Raw genomic sequence first — 20,974 nt, 5'->3', positions numbered from 1 at the left:
ACGGGAAATTACACTGGTTGCCGAGATGAAGCGGACGGACTAGAGCCGGGGAGAGACGGGAAATTACACTGGTTGCCGAGATGAAGCGGACGGACCAGTGTAACCATAAAGGAATAGGTTACAATCTTAGTTGCCGAGATGAAGCGGACGGACTGAGATTGCTGGAGAAAGGGAGAGGAGATAAGCCATAGTCTAAGGTGAGCATAATAAACACCATCTCTTGTGAGAATAGATTGGCAATGAACTTCTCTATCTCAAGTAGAGTGTAAGCCACCAGTGCTATGAATAGACCCGGATAAAGGCTTGATTCAACGGATCAGCCCGGTGGCAATTGAAGGGCTCATGTGATCGGTTATCACTGAGGATTCACTCTTTTAACTCTACTTGAGATAGTTCCGTAGAATCTTATTGCTCGATCTCTTTTTATTTTATAATTAACATTCTTACATATTACATATTAACATATATACATTTATACAAGAGATCGTATTTTTATAATAATAAACTTATATACAATTATACAGCTTCTTAGACGCTTGAAGTGCTGGCCCCTGGCGGGTTATAGCGGCACTTCGTGCGCGCTGACTGCTACGTATATAATATAAGTATCGGCAAAAGCAAAACTTATAAAAAGGAATAAGATCTGACATGCTTGGACTGCAAAATATACTTGGTTTATTGTGTTCAGTACATCTCTTTTTATATACATTCGATCAGCTGATATCCTCAATCATCGAATTATATATAAGTTGTTTAAAGATTCAAACGTTTGTTTGAGAGAACAAAGAATAAAAAAGAGAAAAGAGAGAGAGAAGTGATCAATTCGGTTTTTACTCAAACACTTACTTTTATTGAGTCTAGCTCGTCAACATATACATTTGAATCAGCTGATATGAGTTGTACAGCTGACTAACTTATATGCTCTCATGCCCATGCACAGGCATACATAGTACCCTGCTTACATGCTTACATCCAATATTTGTCATAAGCTAATTTCATCTTACAAAAACAAGATTAATACTGCATCTAATAGAAAATCTACAAAAGTCCAAATTGCTGAATGAAAAAACAATAACCTACCTGCATAGTGTATTTTATTGAATCAATCATAGGCAGTTGGTTACACAGTGACAGTGTGATAGCAACATAAATATATGAACTTACCGATGCCTCGGTGTTGAACAATTTGAAATCGCTGTTGAGCTGATTCATTCCTTCGCCAACATTTTCCTTCTTTATTATAAAACTCCTGTTAGTGATCCTGCCGTTCCCAAGAACTACTTTCAATGTAACTCTGAGAATGGTCGAAGTATAATTCTCTCCTTTTGGTAATGCTGATTCCGTCTTCATCTCGATTATCCGCTTCAGTTTGGAATTATTGGAAGACCATTTAAGGACTCTTTCAAGGGTTACTTTGTTCATTCCTAAAATTAATTAGTTAATAGTTAAAGTCGAAAATATCTACCAATAATATAATACAAATTACATCAAGAAAATACAAACAAACAAAATAAACGACAATTTTACTACAGTTATACGTTGACTATGTAATATGATGAAGTATTGCTATCATGGAAAATTTCGAATTCGAGTTTTAGACGGGAAGAATGTGTGGTAATACAGACTTATTCTTCACCATTGGAAAGCCAAAGATTTAAGGAAATATTTATATTTAATTTATCATTATGAATATTTAATATATGAAGTCGAAGGAGGATGAATGTGGAAGAATACATAAATAAAATGTTTGTTACTCTGGTAGCCGATCAAGTAGTTTTTTTTTTTCAGTTCTTCAAATGCTTCTGCCAGTATAGTAATTAATTAATGTTAGGTTTTATTTATTATTTATACTTTCAGTGTTCAACTTATTTTAATTTACACTATTCATTTTTATATAACTTATGTTGACATATGTCGGGTGAAGATAATAAAAAAAAGGAGCACTAAAAAGACTTACTTGCTGGAATAATACTGATTTATTTCTCCTTTTAATTCCTCTTATATACACATTCCGTGTTTGTTTACGAGGGGAGTTAGGATTATGGCTGATATTGTGCCTGGCCATCCCGTTACTTATAATTTTTACTATATTTCTACATGTTAGTCCTACCATAGTTTAAGCTGTGTTTCAAGCCATGTTATGATCCTACTTTGCAATATTTCTCAGTTTATTCTACCTTAGTTTTAGCCCTGATGAGGGTTTGCAAAATGGGGTGAAACGTTTGTTACATAATAATTAGTTTTTGTGCTGACATTTTTAACGACATTCCGGACAATTTCCTTTAATTGGAAACTAGGAGGAAAGAAAATGTGAAGTAGTCTTGAAGACGGGGATAGAAACCTGAAACGTTGGAGAAAAAACACAATAATAAGAAAGAGAATTAAAAGAAAGCATTAATTTAAGATATATTACTGCCAGAGATGAAACTAATTGCTAAAGTTGCCATGGATACGACCCTTATTCATGAATGAACCATTGATAAATAAATATCGTATCCATGGCAATTTTAGCTATTAATTTCAACTATAGCTAACTTTTGCCTAACTCTGAAAGGTACATTGAGTTAATAGTCTTCTATAAAATGATAAAACAGTATACTACAATATTATTGTTTACTATTATCCATTATAGCCAATTGCATAGCGAATTACAAATGGATTCAATAGAGGATTACATCAAAAAACGGTTCATGAAGTTCCACTCTCAGTTGTCGACAGTTAAAGGAGCAGTGACCTACAGCCTGGGAAACCCAACCTCAACCTGAAGACTGAAGTCCAGACTGCTTCAGAGCATTCTTTTATAAATTTTTAATAAATTTAAAATTAATTCATAGTCACACTACCTCTATTTACTTATTATTATTATTCATTATTTTTTTTTCTCTTTTCTTCTCTCTTCCCTTTTTCAAATTAACTTGTTCCTTTTTAATATTAGAAGACAATTGTTTGTTTTATTTAAGTGTACCAATATCATTATTTTTTGTTATTAATTTTACTTTCCTGCTTTATTAAGAAGCATTATTGTTATCTATTTATTTTATTTTTATTATTATTTTTTATTTTAATAAAAACATTTTATCTAGTTAGGGGCGTCATTTGTATGACTTTTCCCCCTCATAATAAACTGTTAAAAAATATATATAATATAAGTTATATCAACCATGTAAGGTCCACCAGGCCGGTCTGATATAAAATTAAAAAAAATAAATAAAAAAATTATTATCCATTGAACTATTATTGGATTGTATTATGGAATTATTATTGGATAGAACTATGGAATGATTATTAGAATGACATATGGAATTACTGAATTATTACTCGATTGAATTGTGGAATTATTATTGGATTGAACTAAGGAACTATTATTGGATTGAATTATGAAATTATTGAATTAGTATTGGATTGAACTACGGAATTATTATTAAATTGAATTAAGGAAGTATTATTGGAGAGAACTGTAGAATGATTATTAGAATGACATAAGGAGTTATTAAATTATTACTGGATTGAATTTTGGAATTATTATTGGATTAAATTACGAAATTATTGAATTAGTATTGAATTGAACTATGGAATTATTGGATGAATTATGGAATTGCTATTGGATTGAACCATGAGATTATTATTGGAATAAATTTTGGAATTATTATTGGCTTGACTAATGGAATTATTGAATTTTTATTAGATTGAATTATGGAATTATTATTAAATTGAATTAATGAATTATTACCGGATTAAACTATGAGATTATTATTGGACAGAACTATGGAATTATTATTGGATTGACTCTTGGAACAGATAAAAAGTGAAATATCCAAACAAAAATCTCACAACATACTGACAGACAAGCAACCATATTATTTTCTTAATGCCTGCAAATTTACCAATTTCTTTGTTACCAGGTCGTTTTAGTGTACCTTACAAGGCTATTTTAACAATCTAATTTTCTGTTAATAATTGTTAATGCAGGTACAGTCTCGTGTGAAGAAGATACCCTCAAATATTTACGACGGTACAATTATTGCATAATTTTAATTAATAAAGTAGTAATAATAATAATCAAAGTAATATGTCTAAAAAATTATAATAATATGCAATTGAAGAATGAAAAAACAAAAAGAAAAACTGATATTTATAGTGTAATGGACGAGACTGAAGAATTGCGAGGGGAGGGGGAGCGGTGGATGCGTGGGAGGTAGTGGGCAGAGAGAGGGAGAAACGTCACATGTTTTTTAATGAAATTATTTATAGACATTGATGTAACGTCTGGTGAGTTGTTGGTGTGTGCTAAGGTTAGAATTTGGAAGAGCTCTCTCTCTACGGAGTGCATGTACGTCGTGGCATTGCTCACTTTTGTCAAGTGTAAACTATTTTGTGTATTTTAATTTTAGCTTAGACTATAAACTAGAAATAAGTATATAATAGCATGCATATATATAGTTAGATTGAGAAAGCCTAAGTTGTTTTTAGTTTGTAATTGGAATTTAGTTAAATTGTATTTAAATAAACATGTGTGTTTTGGATATGTAAGTAACAATAATATTAATTAATCCTAAAATTAAGGAATATTACAATACAATTAATATAATAAATGACTAACTAATAATATTTTTGAAAAAAAAGAAAGAAATACATACAAATATAACAGCATTATGTGTTTTCGGGATTAAACGGGAATTCTCGTAGTACAAGATCCCAAGGGAAGAAATAAGTTAGTTATTGCACCCAAATTTTTCTTTACTATATTGAAAATTATGTATAATTACTAGGTAAAATTTATGAGTTTAATAACTATAGTTAGGGAGAATAAATACAAAATGGCGACTGTTTCAAAATGTTAAATGAAATGATTTTCCATTCGGAGCTTCATATCGGTGAAACTATCAAGGAACAATAAAAATTAAAATTTGTACCACTACAATCCATCTGGGGTTCATCACTTTGTCAGAAATATTCTTGTATCCCAGGTACCATAAGAGATACAAATGTCTATTAGCACTCAAATTAAAGCTAGTTAAATGTACTATAAAGTAGTTTATAATATTTATTTTCGTAGGGGTAGTAGTTTTTATGATTTTTGACAAAATGTTATACAAATAACTAGAAATTATCAATTTATTAATTCATTTTGTCGAATATCATAAAAACAACAACCCCTAGGAAGATAAACGTCAGACACTACTTTATATTACATTAAATTAGAATTACACTCACATTAAAGCTAGTTGATAATTTCTAGTTATTTGTATGATATTTTGCCAAATATCATAAAAACTACTAAAAAATAAACATTATAAACTACCTTATAGTACATAAAGCTAGCTATAATTTGAGTGCTAATAGACATCTGTGCTTTTTAAGTTCCTGGGATGTATTTTTCCATAAATCAAAATGTTTGTCCAAATAGCTATAAATAAATTTATTTTAGCAGTTACCATAAAATATACAATCCTTACGAAGATAAACGTCATACACTTATTTATAGCACATTAAACAATCTTTAATTTAAGTGCTAACACATTGCTATTAATTGTAATTAAAAGCTTTTCATTTAGAAGTGTTTTTGAATTTATATGTCAAGATTGTCTGATAATAATATAAATAACACTTCAATTTGAAATGGAAACGCTACCACGGGGTCTTCTGAGACCTTGAAGTATCTGATAACTGTTATTGATAGAAATTACGTTGATGATATTTATGCTGTCTAAAAATCTTTATCTTTAAGTTATTCTATTTGATAGTTATTACAATCTGCCACACAGTTGTGTGCAATAGGTAATATTGATGAATGATCTCATACATACTAAAATAAAAATAATAAAATAAATAAGTAAACAAAAAAAAAAACTCTCTTAAAATATATACAAACAAAAGAATAGACAAGATGAACATAATCAGACTATCTGTATGAAAAATAAACAAATAAAATAACATAATGATAAAATAATATATACAATATTTACACAATCGATCTGAGGACCCCTGAGCCCACTCTATCCCCCACGTGGGAGGGGTAGAGCAGAGCTCAAGAGATCCCAGCGCATCCCTCTCGCCGATATCTTTAAGTAATTTTAAAATCAACGATGAAAAATATTGAATTATTCAAATAAATTGATCGGAATTTAGAGGTATTAACAAGCACAAACTAATGTGGAATCCACAGTCTAAATTTAAAAGACCATGTAAGATATTATTTTACTTTAAGTATTTATTTTTTCTAATTCTATTTTTTTCTCTCTCTTCTAATTCTTATTTTTTTAACATTTAATTTATATAATTGTAAATATGCTGTGAATAGCATTGGCCCAGAAACTTTTTATAAATAAGTATATTGGACTTTTCCTCCCAAGTTCTAAGCTTCTTCGCCCCTGGCTCAGCATCCACTTATGAAACCACTTATGCGATTGAGAGAGAAGCGCCGGGATCTTCTGGAGTCCTGCTTATTCCTTCAAAGCCGTAGTGCCAACCTCGGTTCGGAGTTCTATAGGCTGGATGTAAATATCGTAGGAATTAATGTGTTTAAGATGTTATTATACTGAAAGTTTAATTTTGTTTTATTTTTTCTATTTATAATTTAATTTATTTTATCGTATAAATGTGGTGTAAGTGTGTTCTATTAGCTCTATCACTAATATCTGTTATACACTACAAAATGTAATGATACAAAATAGCATATAAAAAATTAAAGTAGTACTTAAGGACAAAAAAGGATTTTTAATTTTTTGTAGACAACTATGATTCTATATTATTTAAATTTGAGTTTTTAATTGTTTATAATGTTTACCTCCTCATGACCAAATGTAGAGAAGTATTGTATTCAAGGAGGAAAAACAAAATTATAACCTTAGATTCGAAAAATTGCAATTGTGTTTTATGTTTTATATATTTCATGAAATAAATGTGGCGATGTGTATTTAAATTTGTGTTTGGGCATACTATTTATTTTCCGCGTTATATTAACATTGAGAAGATTTGTATTCATGAAGAAATGAATTTATCCTCTGTGGAAAAAAAATTCATCCCACCCCAGTCGGATTAGAACAGGTTCCGCTGCAGTTTCGAGCATGCTAAGATGACGCTTCTAACAATTTTGTAGTTTCAACATATTGTTTAAGTACATTGTTATCAATAAATAATGATATAAACAATACAAGTCATACTCGAATGGAAATGGTAAAAAAAAACAAAAAAAAAAAACCATTATCAAGCAATAAAAGGAAATGAGCAAACAATATTCAAGTGGACTGAGGGTCTGATGCGTGACCAGATGAAGAAGTAGTTGATAAAGTGGCTATTAGCCATTACTGCATGTAAACCGATAGACACTAATTTGCCTCGCAACGATTATTATTAAATTAGATCAGATAGAAAACTGGCAAAAAAAATATCGGAACATCTCCACCAAAAATATATTTTCTCATATCATTCGAAAACCGTGGTTCACACTGGGAAACGTAGGGAAATACATTGTTATTAACTCCGAGAAACCATCCTTATCGAGTGTAAGTGCTCCCTTGAAGGGTCAACCATCCCTTGAAGGGTCAGTAGTGCAACCACTACTGGCTCCCAAGCACAAGCCGGCTCCTTTTACCAGCAAATTCCAATAAGGAATACCCACAATACTTATTCAATTAAATTTCATCAAATAACTTTTTCATCAACCTGGCATGGTCAATACTTAACAACTACCACACTTTTGAAAAATATTTTAAAAATTGAAAAATGATCATATCACTATATAATAAAAATAAAATTATTTTTTCATTCATTAATTTGTTTTCATCCTATCATCTATTCTATGTAAGATAATCCATTACAATCTTCCGTACATGGTCCATCACAATCCATAATTATGAATAATGGATAAAAGATTTAAAACCGAAAAAGTGAAATTGGAATGTGCACTCACTAACACAATTTATATATCATAAGAAATCAACTTACTTATTCAAGTAAGTATTATCTGATTTGTCTCACCATCTTGGTAAATCGTTTAATAGAGAAACGTGATGCAAAAAAAAAAAATCCCATATAACATAGATCTGCAAATAATTTTAAAACTTAATTTCCAACATACGACACTGAAACGCATTTCTGGCGAATCTAAAACTATTCCATACAGCCAAAAATTAATTAACTATATTCTATGAATCTCTATAGGACAGTTTACCCAATCCCTTTGTTACTGTTATTATTTTTTTTTATATCTTTATTGTCGTTGTCTCGTCTTCTTTGGAGCGAGCAATGTACTGCGCGGGAGTCTTTTTCGATATAGAGCAGGCTTTTGATCGAGTCTGGCACCCGGGACTGCTTTACAAACTCCGTAAATTCCTACCTCCTACATATTTTCTAATCATCCGTTCCTTTCTAACTAATAGCTTATTCCAACTAAACCACAATGGTTCCTATTCATCCCTCTATTTTCAATCCTTTGGTGTTCCTCAAGGTAGTATTCTCGGTCCCATCTTCTACACCGTCTATACAGCTGACGTCCCAACAACTCCTAACACTATCCTTACCACGTATGCTGATGACACATGTGTGCTCACAGTTAGTAATAACCCTTTGATTGCATCCCAAACTCTCCAGTCCCATACACAATCCTAAAGTGAAATTGGAATGTGCACTCACTAACACAATTTATATATCAAAAGAAATCAATTTACTTATTCAAGTAAGTATTCCATCCCAACAAATCAACAAACAAACAAATCCCATCAAATCACATTTACTCTTCGTCGTAAACCTGCCAACTGCCCTACAGTATACTTTAATAATGTGGCTCTTACCCCTGTAAAACAGATTCGTTATCTTGGACTACATCTTGACAAACGACTAACCTGGAATCCTCACACAAGACTGAAAAGACAGGAAACTGCACGCAGATTCCGACTATTACAGTACTTACTAGACAAACGGTCTAAACTTCCAACTCATTACAAAAGACTGATCTACATGACTGTAATAAGGCCCATCTGGACATACGGAGTTGAGCTTTGGGGCTCCTCTAAACCTTCGAATTCCTCTCGTATCCAATCTTTACAATCCAAAATCCTTCGTAAAATCCTCAATGCTCCTTATTTTGTTACTAATAAAACCATCCATAAAGACCTAAATGCTCCTTATTTTGTTACTAATAAAATCATGCATAAAGACCTAAATGTTCCTTATGTAACCGATCTAGCCCGAACCCGATATTATTTATTCCATAATAAACTCTCTAACCACCCTAACCCACTAGTTTCTAACCTTGCTTCCTCTCCAATTCCTGGCAATCCTCCGAGGCGCCTGAAAAGAAGATGGCCTCGTGACTTTATATTGTAAACTGTTTTTAGAGTTCTACTACTGGGTAGTTTCTCTACATGCTGTATCATATCATTATGATTAAATTTACTTGCTGTATTTTTTATACAGTTGTAAATATCAATAAATAAATAAATTAAATAAAAAATATCTTTATTATAATTTACAACTGTACATAATAATATATTCAGTAAATTTGATGTAAGTTTATAATGGAGTGATACAGGCGTGTAGGGAAACTACCAACTGGTAGCACTCTAATGACGTTTTTACATTAGCAGGCTCGTGACCATCTTCTTTTCAGGCACCTCAAAGGATTGACAGGAACAGAAGAAGAAGCAAGATTAGAAACTAGTAGGGATCGGTCAGATCACTCTTGTGTGGGAATTCCAGGTTTCTTGTAAGGATTGGAAGATTTAGTGGAGCCCCAAAGCTCAACTCTGTATGTTTTATATGTATGTCCATATGCCTTCTTCCAGTCATGTAGATCAGTCTTTTGTAATGAATTGGACGTATAGACCGTTTGTCCTGTAAGTGCTGTAATAGTCGAAATCGGCGTGCAGTTTTCAGCCTTTTCAGTTTTGTGTGAGGATTCCTTGTTAGTCGTTTGTCCAGATGTAGTCCAAGGTAGCGGATCTGTTCTTCTGGTGTGAGATCAACACTATTAAAGGATACTTTAGGGCGGTCGATAGCTTTACGAGGAAGGGTAAAGGTAATTTCATGGGATTTATTTTAATCCTCTAATTACGATACCATTCTTCGAAGGATGGTATAAATTAAGAAATTTAAATTTATATTTTATTATTTTCCTCAGATGAAATTAATTTTTCGTAAATAAAAAAATTCACCTAGCTAATCTAGTTTATTAAATGTTATTTCTAGTCCATACTTTTTAGAACAGTAAAAATATTTTTCTTTATCCTTACTATTCTACATTGAAATGAGTAAGTTTCAATCGAACAAAGCTCTAAGCAAAAATTTCTTCAGACTGATTTAATGAATTTCCACGGTCGAGAAACCGTATTATTTGAATTAGCATTTACTAAAACATCTATTGAGTTAACAGTTGGGATTATATTAACATTTTTATGGATAATTACATCAATATGAAAAATATATATTAAATAATGAGGTGTAGATAGTTGACCGTAGATTAATGATTGGAGAAGTTTATCGGGGGGTGCGGTCAGCAAAAAACAACATAAATAAACAAAACCATATTTATTTATTTTATGCCGACGTTTCGACCTCAGTTTCAACTGACCTGGATTCAGTTGCAGGCCTACCTTCTACGCCATAACCCCTGATGAAGACCTGAAACTCAGGTCGAAACGTCGGCATAAAATAAATAAATATGGTTTTGTTTATTTATGTTGTTCTTTGCTGACCGCACTCCCCGACAAACTTCTCCAAGCATTAATTTACGGTCAACTATCTATACCTCATTATGAATCCAGTAACACGGGACCAACGACGTGATAACAACCATCTACATACATGTCACTGTTGCAGGCCTACCTTCTACGCCATAACCCCTGATGAAGACCTGAAACTCAGGTCGAAACGTCGGCATAAAATAAATAAATATGGTTTTGTTTATTTATGTTGTTCTTTGCTGACCGCACTCCCCGACAAACTTCTCCAAGCATTAATTTACGGTCAACTATCTATACCTCATTATGAATCCAGTAACACGGGACCAACGACGTGATAACAACCATCTACATACATGTCACTGTTGCAGGCCTACCTTCTACGCCATAACCCCTGATGAAGACCTGAAACTCAGGTCGAAACGTCGGCATAAAATAAATAAATATGGTTTTGTTTATTTAAGTTGTTTTTTGCTGACCGCATCCCCTGACAAACTTCTCCAATCATTATATATTAAATATATTATAGGCGCACAGTGGCGGAAAGAGTAAAACTCTTCAAATTGAAATGTGTCTAATCATGTTGATGAGTGTGGTTTCTTACACTCAAACACCTATAAATGAATTCACTGTAATTGGTTCTCCCATCAAACAATATTTGTGAGCCATAGGTCTAATCTTCCTGACGTTATTTGGGCATTACCAAACAGTGAGTTTTTACTGGTTATTTAGATATTGTATAGAACTATCCAACAAAAATATTTCAGCCAAGTCAATACCAACGAAATTTAGTGTACAAATTGTAGATTTTCAAAAGTAGTTTTGTTTCTTGAAAAATGTTATCTAAATTTCTAGGGCCACTTCCAATTTAATTCTGAAAAAAATTCGTTATTGTACATTTTTGAACTTCTTGGAATCTGTTACCAAAATAAGGTAAGAGCAATTATCAAATTAACTACTATGACTGAGAATAAAATTTTATTAATAGGAAAAAAATTTTTAATGATGGAAAAATTAAGGATTATATTTTTATACCAAAAAATATTCAAAATTAAAAAATAAATAAATACATTCCATTGTATTTAGCACCCTGGATTTCATAGGAATTCATGAGAATTTCAGAAGATATTAAATAATATAGAGTTTTTTTTTTCGCAAAACATGGGAGATTGGCTTCACTGTTGCTTAGTTGAGTTATTCCTCCCCTCCCACCCACCCTCGATGTTACAGCAATTCCGTTGGTACATGGGTCTCCCGTACATCATGAATAGAACATAACTTAAATTATATTGAAAATATCACTTACCCAATCTGTTGAATCAAATGTCAATTTTCGAATAAGAAGACAAGTGTGTATTACAGGCGGAGGCATATGCAACTAATACGCATGAGTGTGTGAAACCAAGATAGAGAAAGCGATAATAAAAATGGGATTTCCCTAACGAGATACGATACGATATATTATTTCAATAATAGATCGTAATATATGATGTAATATGTACGGATGTTTACAGACCTTGATAACAACGACCACATATTATACTAACTACCGTCTTTCCAATGACAGCATTCACTGATACAATTGCTAAATTAAACTGTCACTCAACAATATTCATCGTTGCAGACTATATCTGTTGTGACTTTACACATTTCATTGATTAACAACGATTTTATTACACAATAAGCACAAAACAATGTACGATATATAAACTGAAAATTAACAATACCCGGAAAATCGTTATAATTATAGCTGTCCTCTCATACTATCACATCTATACGCCTTGACAGTGAACTATCGTACAGTTTTATTTATTGTAACAAAAGTTACCATCACTACCATGATCTAACTGTTTTATAGTTACAGTCATGACAGTATTCCCATGGCTGTGAAATTAAACTGACACTCAACAATATTCATCGTTGGAGACTATATCTGTTGTGACTTTACACATTTTATTGATTAAAAACCATTTTATTACACAATAAGCAAAAAACAATGTACGATATATAAACTGAAAATAAACAATACCCGGAAAAGCGTTATAATTATAGCTGTTCTCTCATACTATCACATCTATACGCCTTGACAGTGAACTATCCTACAGTTTTATTTATTGTAACAAAAGTTACCATCACTACCATGATGTAACTGTTTTATAGTTACAGTCATGACAGTATTCACAGCCATGGTAGTTTAATGACGAACTAAGGTCTGACGTGATAGTTTATAATGTTACAAGTAATGTCAGTGGACTAACAGTCGCGTTTATACCTCTTGACAGGTATACATACGCTACCAAAGTGCAGCGGTAACAGGGTGGTAAAGCGACAGTCTTCCTACCCTAAGGTTGTCAGATCGAGTCCCGGTCCTACCCGGGATTTTTTCAGAAATAATACAAAACTCACTCACAGCCTCCTCCTTCGATTATTTATGGTCTTGAAATTAATTCGATTCAAAGTTTTTATTCACCTCACAACAGTTATGGTGTTGAACAGTAATTCCATGAAAAAATCCTATCAGCCCCACCCTCCAAAAATGATTATACGCCGGGTTCCAAAAAAAAGTCGGCTCAAGACCCAAAAATTATATTCATCCCATACTTCAAAAATAAATCAACCGCGGGCCCCTAATGATCGAAGGACAAGCCCGGCACTCCACTAACATATATACATATACATATACACATAGAATCCATTTCAATCGAAATAACTGTATACCCGACGATTACTCACTAAGGTGAAAAATACCTGACAATCGAGTAATATCCGCAAATCGATAGCACTGCAACTAAGTGAACGCAAGGAAGGCAGTGCACTGTTACAATCTGGAAAGGTAACCTGTTTACTTAACTACATTATCCTATCCATTTTCCACTCAGTTCCTAAAATCATAATTAAATATTATCAACAACAATCTTTACTTTTTGTTTACCTATTTATAGAATTGTTTGCTGGGTTTATCGCCCTCTAATATTTTTTTGTTATGACCTCTTGTGAGATTGTGACATGCCATACATCAACCTTGCTCTGTATCATCATTAATTTTAAGATCTCCTTGCATAGGGATTGTGAATATTTTTTTGTTATTGAATAGAGTCTTTTTTATTTTAATAGAAAGAGAATCAATAACAACTGTATTCAGAATTTATTAATCAGTTATATTTTTTTATTTTATATTTTCCTATTTTAGCCCCTTTTTTAAATATTGCTCGATTTAATGGACGGATTTTATTCTAATATTTTTTTCTATTATATCTCCTCTTTAGAAATTAGGACATGGATCAACATGCTCGCTATAAGTGGCTGTTTAAAAGGTAAGATAAGCAAGGTGACCACGGAAGACGAGGGAGGCTAATTTCACACCGTTTTCCAATTTTAGGCCCTTTTTAAGTATTGTTCGATTTAAATATCTTGAGTCTTCTCCTCCTGTTTTAGGTAAGTGTTTCACAAGTGATATATAAGAAAGGGGTTTTAGTTGGGTGGGTCAGCCGGGAAGGATTTGTGTTTAATATTTTTGTATTATGATCTCAGCTTGGGAGATTTTCGTAAATCACGTACACTGTTTTCGAATTTTAGGCGCTTTTTAGGTATTACTTGATTGATTTAACTATCTAAAATCTTCTTTTCTTGTTTTGACAGCAAGTTTTTTGCAGATATCAGCTGACTGAAAGTACTACTTTACAGGAATGATTTTGGTAAAACTCGCCATTTAACCATTTCTCAATGTAGAATTAAATGGTCAGCTAGGTTTTATCCTCATTGAAATAGTCTGCCAGGACTTAAATAAGGAGTTTTTATAAATATATGCCTTGAATATTCCTTTTTTAAAAAAAAATAATAAACAATTCTCATTTTTAGTAATAATAAATGAAAAATAAATAAATGACGTTATTCATTTTATGAATAAATAAAGCAGAATATATTAATGTATATACGGTTCTAACCGCCCGATCTTTTATGATTCATTAAGGCTTCATTGCTTATTTATTTTTTGATAAACTGCGCTTGTCAGGAATAAAATTTATAGTTATTTCAACCTCGAGATGTCCTAAAATTAGAATATTTATAGCTAAATAAAGATGTTTTGTTCATAATCGTTTACTTTCACAGCTTTACATTTTTTTTTTCTTCAAAAATTACAAAAATGGAAATATTTTCAAGACGAGCCCAACAATCTACACAAAATTTATGGAAATAAGTGAAACTTAAGGGATGAGCATGCTGTACCAAATATTTTTTAATACCCTACCAAATATGGTCTATCGCGCCAATAATAATAATAACGTATTATTAATAGTAGGCTATTGAAAATACTATACTATATACTATAATACTATAAAATATACTATAAAATACTATACTACAATAGAAGTGCCTTTGATACTTCTCGTTTTAATAATTGTTGGAACATTTAATTTGCACAGTGTTATCTTCTTTTCCTACAAAATCTAATGCTTTTAGGATAACTGTAAATTTTTTTTGGGCAGCATACATTTTTGGAAAACAATACACAGGCCACTACTGATGTACTGCTGTGAAGTCTTGGCAGCGGGACCCCTTTCAGTCACTTTAAAATAAGATCCTAAGAGTCGCAGAGAATGCCCCTCGGTTTGTAAGAGATAGCCAATTGCATCGGGAACTACAGATGGAATCACTTAAAGACTTCATTGGAGCAGTGACCTACAACTTGGGAAATCCAACATCATCTCGAAGACTGAAGGCTAGTCTGCTAAAGGGCATTCTGTTGTGATTTCTATATTCACATAATTTATTACGGACATTTCTACTATTTTATTTTTTTTTTCTTCTTCTTTTCTCATATTAACTTTTTTTTCCTATTTGAAGTCAATTATTTATATTATTAAATCTATAAATGTCATTTTTGTTGTTGTTAACTTTTCTTTTTTCTCTCTTCTTATGAATTATTATTTTTATCTACTAATTTTATTTTTTTAAATTTATTTATATATATTTTTATAGTTATCGTTATTATTCACAATTGTTCAATATTTATAGCGTTGTAAATAGTTAGGGTTTTTTTTTTAACGAGATTATAACCCCCTTAAGCAAAAAAATTTTTTGCTGTTATATTAAGCATGTAAAACCCACCAGAGTGATTTGGTTTGAATAAAAATAAAACTACGATATTATAATTGACCTTATTGTGCAATATAGGGTTCTTTCTAGATAATAAAATATCCCATCATCGTAATTTTATTACACAAATTACTCGGGAGCTTTATGAACGAACATTCTGAGAAATAAGATGTCATTCACTCGTTATCTGATAATTAAGATAAGGTAACTATACGAATCTTGAAATAATTTTGATAAGAGACGTTCAGTCGTGTATCACATGAATTGCTAAATATTTTCTCATTCTCACGAATCATTGCTCATTATTAGTAAAGGTTTAAGTGTTTTCAGTTGTAGCACTCTTCACAGAATCTAATTGTAGTTGGGGCCCAATTTAGTATCATTAGAGGCAAGGACACTCAGGCAAGGACACCCGGCATCGCCCCCCGCTGCACTAGTGAGTATGTTATATTATCCTTATAATATGACATATAGGAAAGTAAAAATATTTATCTAGAGTTCTAATTCTTAGTTATAAAAAAACAATCGATAAATAAAAAAAATCATTAAGGAAAAAAAATAAATATCCAATTCTAACCACCCGATCTATTCTTATTTAATTAAGGATTCGTTATATTTTGATAAACTTGTATTCTTGACAGGAATAACATTTATATTCGTTATTCCCTACCAGGAGAAGTACTAAGAAACAAAACGTTTATTTTTTCAAACGGAAATGTTTATAAAAATTAGGTCGAAACGTCGGCATAAAATAAATAAATATGGTTTTGTTTATTTATGTTGTTCTTTGCTGACCGCACCCCCCGACAAACTTCTCGAATTATAAAAATCGTTTGAGTCGTCAAGAAAATCAATAAAATGTGAAAAATCGTTTCTATAATGTGCTAGTCCGTTTATGAAAAAATTGCTGTTACATCCCAGGCATATACTCTCATTAAATATACAATTTCAGTTTCGTATTTGAGCTAGGCTGCAGACACACACAGGCCCTTTTGCGAGACTATATACTACTTACAATATTACTAGAGTTCTAACAAATATTTTACAATTAATGGTGCTGAAGAAAATGAGGTGTAAGGAGGAAACACAATAATAACACATAAATTATTTACATAATACGTTAGTTCAGTATTTTGAACGATGATTTTTTCAGTGTGAGGGCTCCTTAAATCACTAAAAACCTCAAATATTTTTAATGGTTTTTGACGATTTTCCTGTTAATGGTGTAGATAATGGAATAAACATAAAGAGCAAAAGCACTTTAGTATCAAATTTTGTAAATAAGAACCCTTCATTTTCGTTATATTGAGACATGCACAAATGTAGATCATATGAAATTAGACTAACAAATTTTATTTGAAAATCTCAAGTTAACATTTTAAAAAATATTATAATCAAACAGAGAAGGTAACATAAGAACATAGTGAACATTGAACTTTCTTGGAGTAATGCTCAGTGGTATAAAGTGTTAAATGAAGTGAAACCTCCAAAATGGAATGTGTCCACTCTCAATTCGTTTTTGCACATTTTTGATAGACCAGAAAAAATTAGCTTTATTGACCTTATTGATGAGACTATTTTCCTCTAGAAGTGAACATATTGGAGCAACTTTTGTAAGTTTCATTGACGTATAAAGTCATGGGCTTTGTTGATAAGTGTAACCAAAATAAAGTGAGAACAATGAACAAATTAACCACTATGGTTCAGAATAACACTTTATTTATAAGAAAAATGATTTTAATGATGAACAAAACATGATTTATATTTTTATACCCGAATATATTATTTGAAAAACATTCTATTGAATTCAGCACCCTGAATAACAACGAAATTTATGAAAATTTAAACAATTTAGAGGTTTTTGCGAAATAATGGCATTTTCTCACCACGACGTGACGTACTAATCTCAAATAAACAAATTGTGATTATAAACCAGAAAAATAAGAATTTCTATGATCTGCAAACACCTAAACATATAATTATGTAACAAGGGAAATATAATCTGTTGCTGTGAACGTATTATATAAATTACACTTTTTTTTATTTATTTATTTATTAATATTTACAACTGTATAAAAAATACAACCAGTAAATTCGATCATAAGGACCTAATGATATGATACAGGATGTAGAGAAACTACCCAGTAGTAGAACTCTAAAAACAGTTTACAATATAAGGTCACGAGGCCATCTTCTTTTCAGGTGCCTCGAAGGATTGCCAGGAATGGAAGAGGAAGCAAGGTTAGAAACTAGTGGGTTTGGGTGGTTAGGGAGTTTATAATGGAAGGAATAATATCGGGTTCGGGCTAGATCGGTTACATAAGGAACATTTAGGTCTTTATGGATAGTTTTATTAGTAACAAAATAAGGAGCATTGAGGATTTTACGAAGGATTTTGGTTTGTAAAGATTGGATACGAGAGGAATTCGAAGGTTTAGTGGAGCCCCAAAGCTCAACTCCGTATGTCCAGATAGGCCTTATTATTGTCATGTAGATCTGTCTTTTGTAATGAGTTGGAAGTTTAGATCGTTTGTACAGTAAGTTCTGTAATAGTCGGAATCTGCGTGCAGTTTCCTGTCTTTTCAGTCTTGTGTGAGGATTCCAGGTTAGTCGTTTTTCAAGATGTAGTCCAATATAACGAATCTGTTCTACAGGGGTAAGAGCCACATTATTAAAGTATACTGTAGGGCAGTCGGCAGGTTTACGACGAAGAGTAAATGTGATTTGTTGGGATTTATTTTTATCCTGCAATTACGACACCATTCTTCGAGGCTTGTGATATGGGACTGGCGAGTTTGTTATGCTATCAAAGGGTTATTACTAACTGTGACACACATGTGTCATCAGCATACGTGGTAAGGATAGTGTTAGGAGTAGTTGGATGATGGGACCGAGAATACTACCTTGAGGAACACCAGCGGATTGAAAATGAAAGGGATGAATAGGAACCATTATGGTTTACTTGGAATAATCTATTAGTAAGAAAGGAACGGAAACTACACTTACCACAATAATTTGAGGAAATGCTAGTTTCTGCTCAAGTAGGGCTCCTAAATACTTCTCGAGGTGAGTTATTTTCTTGATGATCCTGCTTGTCCAAAACGCTTCAACAATGTTTATTCAGTTTATAAGGTAAGGTAGTTGACAAGGAAGTTGATCAGATAGGATGAGACTAACGGGTGGTAACCTCGTCCTACTGTGTTGTATATTGTACAAATGTTTAAAAATTAATTACAAATAACAAGATAATCGCTGACTGGAATAGTGTCCCTGAATATCTCTTTGCAAACGTAAACTTTTTTTCTATCCTTTTATTTATATTTAAAGTTGAATATTTTTTTAATACATTAAAAAAAATGAATCGAACTATTATTTAATTTAATTTTTGTAATGTAATCAATGCAATGTAATTATATATTGTAAGCAAAGCATTGAGGTACGCTGTTTGTCCGCAATACTGGCATAAGCGCTGTTTACAAAAAACTGCATCTCGAAATGGCTTCTTCTCAAATTTTTGTCTAGACCAGTCGACTTGGAGGTCTCTTAGCAGGCTACTGTCTACGTACGGCTGCGATTTTCTACGGTCATTGTCCATCTACATCTACAGCCTTCAGCATTGACAGGTCAGGCAAATAGACATTATTAGTTTTACCGAGTAGACGTTACGGTTGTCATGGTGAAATAATAACACTGACGATATCTGGGTAGACAAGGGATCTTGTTTTGAGAAGGTTACATTGTGGTGAGGAGGCAGCGGTAGCAGCGTGGCTACGACCCAGTGTACGAATCCAAAGGTTGTCAGATCGAGTCCCGGTCCCACTCGGGATTTTTCCAAGCATAGAATAATACAAAACTCACTCACAACCTCCCCTCAGGCATTTGTGGGGCCCCTTAACCAATTGGTGGCACTCACAAAAAATAGGCGTGGGAGAGACGAGCCCACCCAACGAAAAAATCACGTCAAGAAACACGTGATGTATTTCCTAATACATCAAGCGAGAATCTAGACCTCCATTGTCTGTCGCCCATATAATAATAATACAGTGCTGATAGTTTATCAGACCGCTTCTCTTTATCTTCGTCGCTATTGCTATATTTGAGAATGTATATAGATTTTATAAACACAATTGATAGTTTCTTATAAATTATTTTATTTAGTTGAAATTAAATATTTACGTATAATTTATTATTGTGACTAAGTAAAATTAATTAAACCAAATTATGCGATTAGGAACGAAACAATAAACTGTATTCTGATCGGCTGACCTATCTAAGTGTAGTAAAAGATCTTTCAGGAGTAAAATGAAGTAGATATTTGCTTTTAGTACCTCAAGAAACCCTTTAATACCAATGTTTGACAAAAAAAAAAAGATATTAAGATTTTTTAATCAAATATTTTCGCCTTATATCGATTACATTTTGAGAAATTAATAAAATTATAAATAACTTCAACGCAACACAACCAATCTATACCAAACTTGGCAGTGGTTTAGGGGTCTATAAACTGCACCAAAAGGTACGAACCAGATCTAATTAAATAAATTAGAACCGGAGATATGAAATAAAAAGTTTAATATTTTTTGCTTTATTTTTTAAACCCATACATCGGGCCTCGTGAGGGAATTAAATCTATATTTTGTTAAAATAGTTTGTTTATGTTAAAAGATCAGACATTCAGCTTTTTAACGGTCTTGTTAACGTAGCTATTGAATGAAATGAGAAGTTATGAATGATTATGTGGAAAATATTATGAATATGATTATGTGAACAATATTCAATGAAAGAAAAAAAATCCTCCAAGTAAATTAAGATAAAAGTTTTTTATTTTCAATTTCTTTGAAGAATGATATTTGGTTGTTTGAGAGGAATAGGAAATACTTTTTTCTAAAATATTACCCTACTTTATCCAAGTCACGTTATGTTTTTATTTTTAAATGTCATTGTGATATATATATTAATTGAACAAAATATAAAGTTTGATATTTATTATTTTATTATCTGGACATACGGAGTTGAGCTTTGGGGCTCCACTAAACCATCAAATTTCTCCAGAATCCAATCCAAAATCCTTCGTAAAATCCTTAATGCTCCTTACTTTGTCACGAATCAAGTCTTCCATCAGGACCTCAATATTCCATATGTTGCCGATTTGGCCAGAACCAGATACCGTTCCTTCCATAATAAACTTCTCAACCACC

General features: G+C 32.0%; 3 protein-coding genes across 8 annotated transcripts in view; 2 read left to right on the top strand and 1 right to left on the bottom strand.

Annotated features, from left to right (window-relative positions):
- LOC106686164 (uncharacterized) overlaps positions 1 to 12,485 on the bottom strand; it is a 36,708-nt gene extending 24,223 nt beyond the window's left edge. The window contains exons 1-2 of one of the 2 annotated variants that reach the window (XM_014429329.3): positions 11,986 to 12,104; positions 1,165 to 1,424 (exon numbers count right to left, since the gene is read on the bottom strand). In XM_014429329.3, coding sequence (XP_014284815.1) covers positions 1,165 to 1,422 — 258 coding nt within the window. In that variant the 5' untranslated portion in view covers positions 1,423 to 1,424; positions 11,986 to 12,104. Of the gene's footprint in view, positions 1 to 1,164; positions 1,425 to 11,985 lie in introns of both variants that reach the window. The other variant, XM_067053371.1, reaches the window with a different exon arrangement.
- Positions 1 to 20,974, top strand: part of LOC112211838 (uncharacterized) — a 157,986-nt gene that overhangs the window by 126,574 nt on the left and 10,438 nt on the right. The gene's annotated exons all lie outside the window — the stretch shown is intronic.
- LOC106686165 (uncharacterized) overlaps positions 1 to 20,974 on the top strand; it is a gene marked incomplete at its 3' end in the record, with an annotated part of 82,208 nt that overhangs the window by 57,584 nt on the left and 3,650 nt on the right. Inside the window, 1 exon segment of one of the 5 annotated variants that reach the window (XM_024363182.2) lies at positions 4,250 to 4,330. 5 annotated transcript variants of the gene reach the window in all.

The sequence above is a fragment of the Halyomorpha halys genome, unplaced genomic scaffold (genome assembly GCF_000696795.3).
Source record: "Halyomorpha halys isolate HHAL.00 unplaced genomic scaffold, Hhal_1.1 Scaffold786.1, whole genome shotgun sequence".
In the NCBI taxonomy this organism is placed as follows: domain Eukaryota; kingdom Metazoa; phylum Arthropoda; class Insecta; order Hemiptera; family Pentatomidae; genus Halyomorpha; species Halyomorpha halys.
Note: the sequence above shows the minus strand (reverse complement) of the source record. Positions and strands in the feature narration are given on the sequence as shown.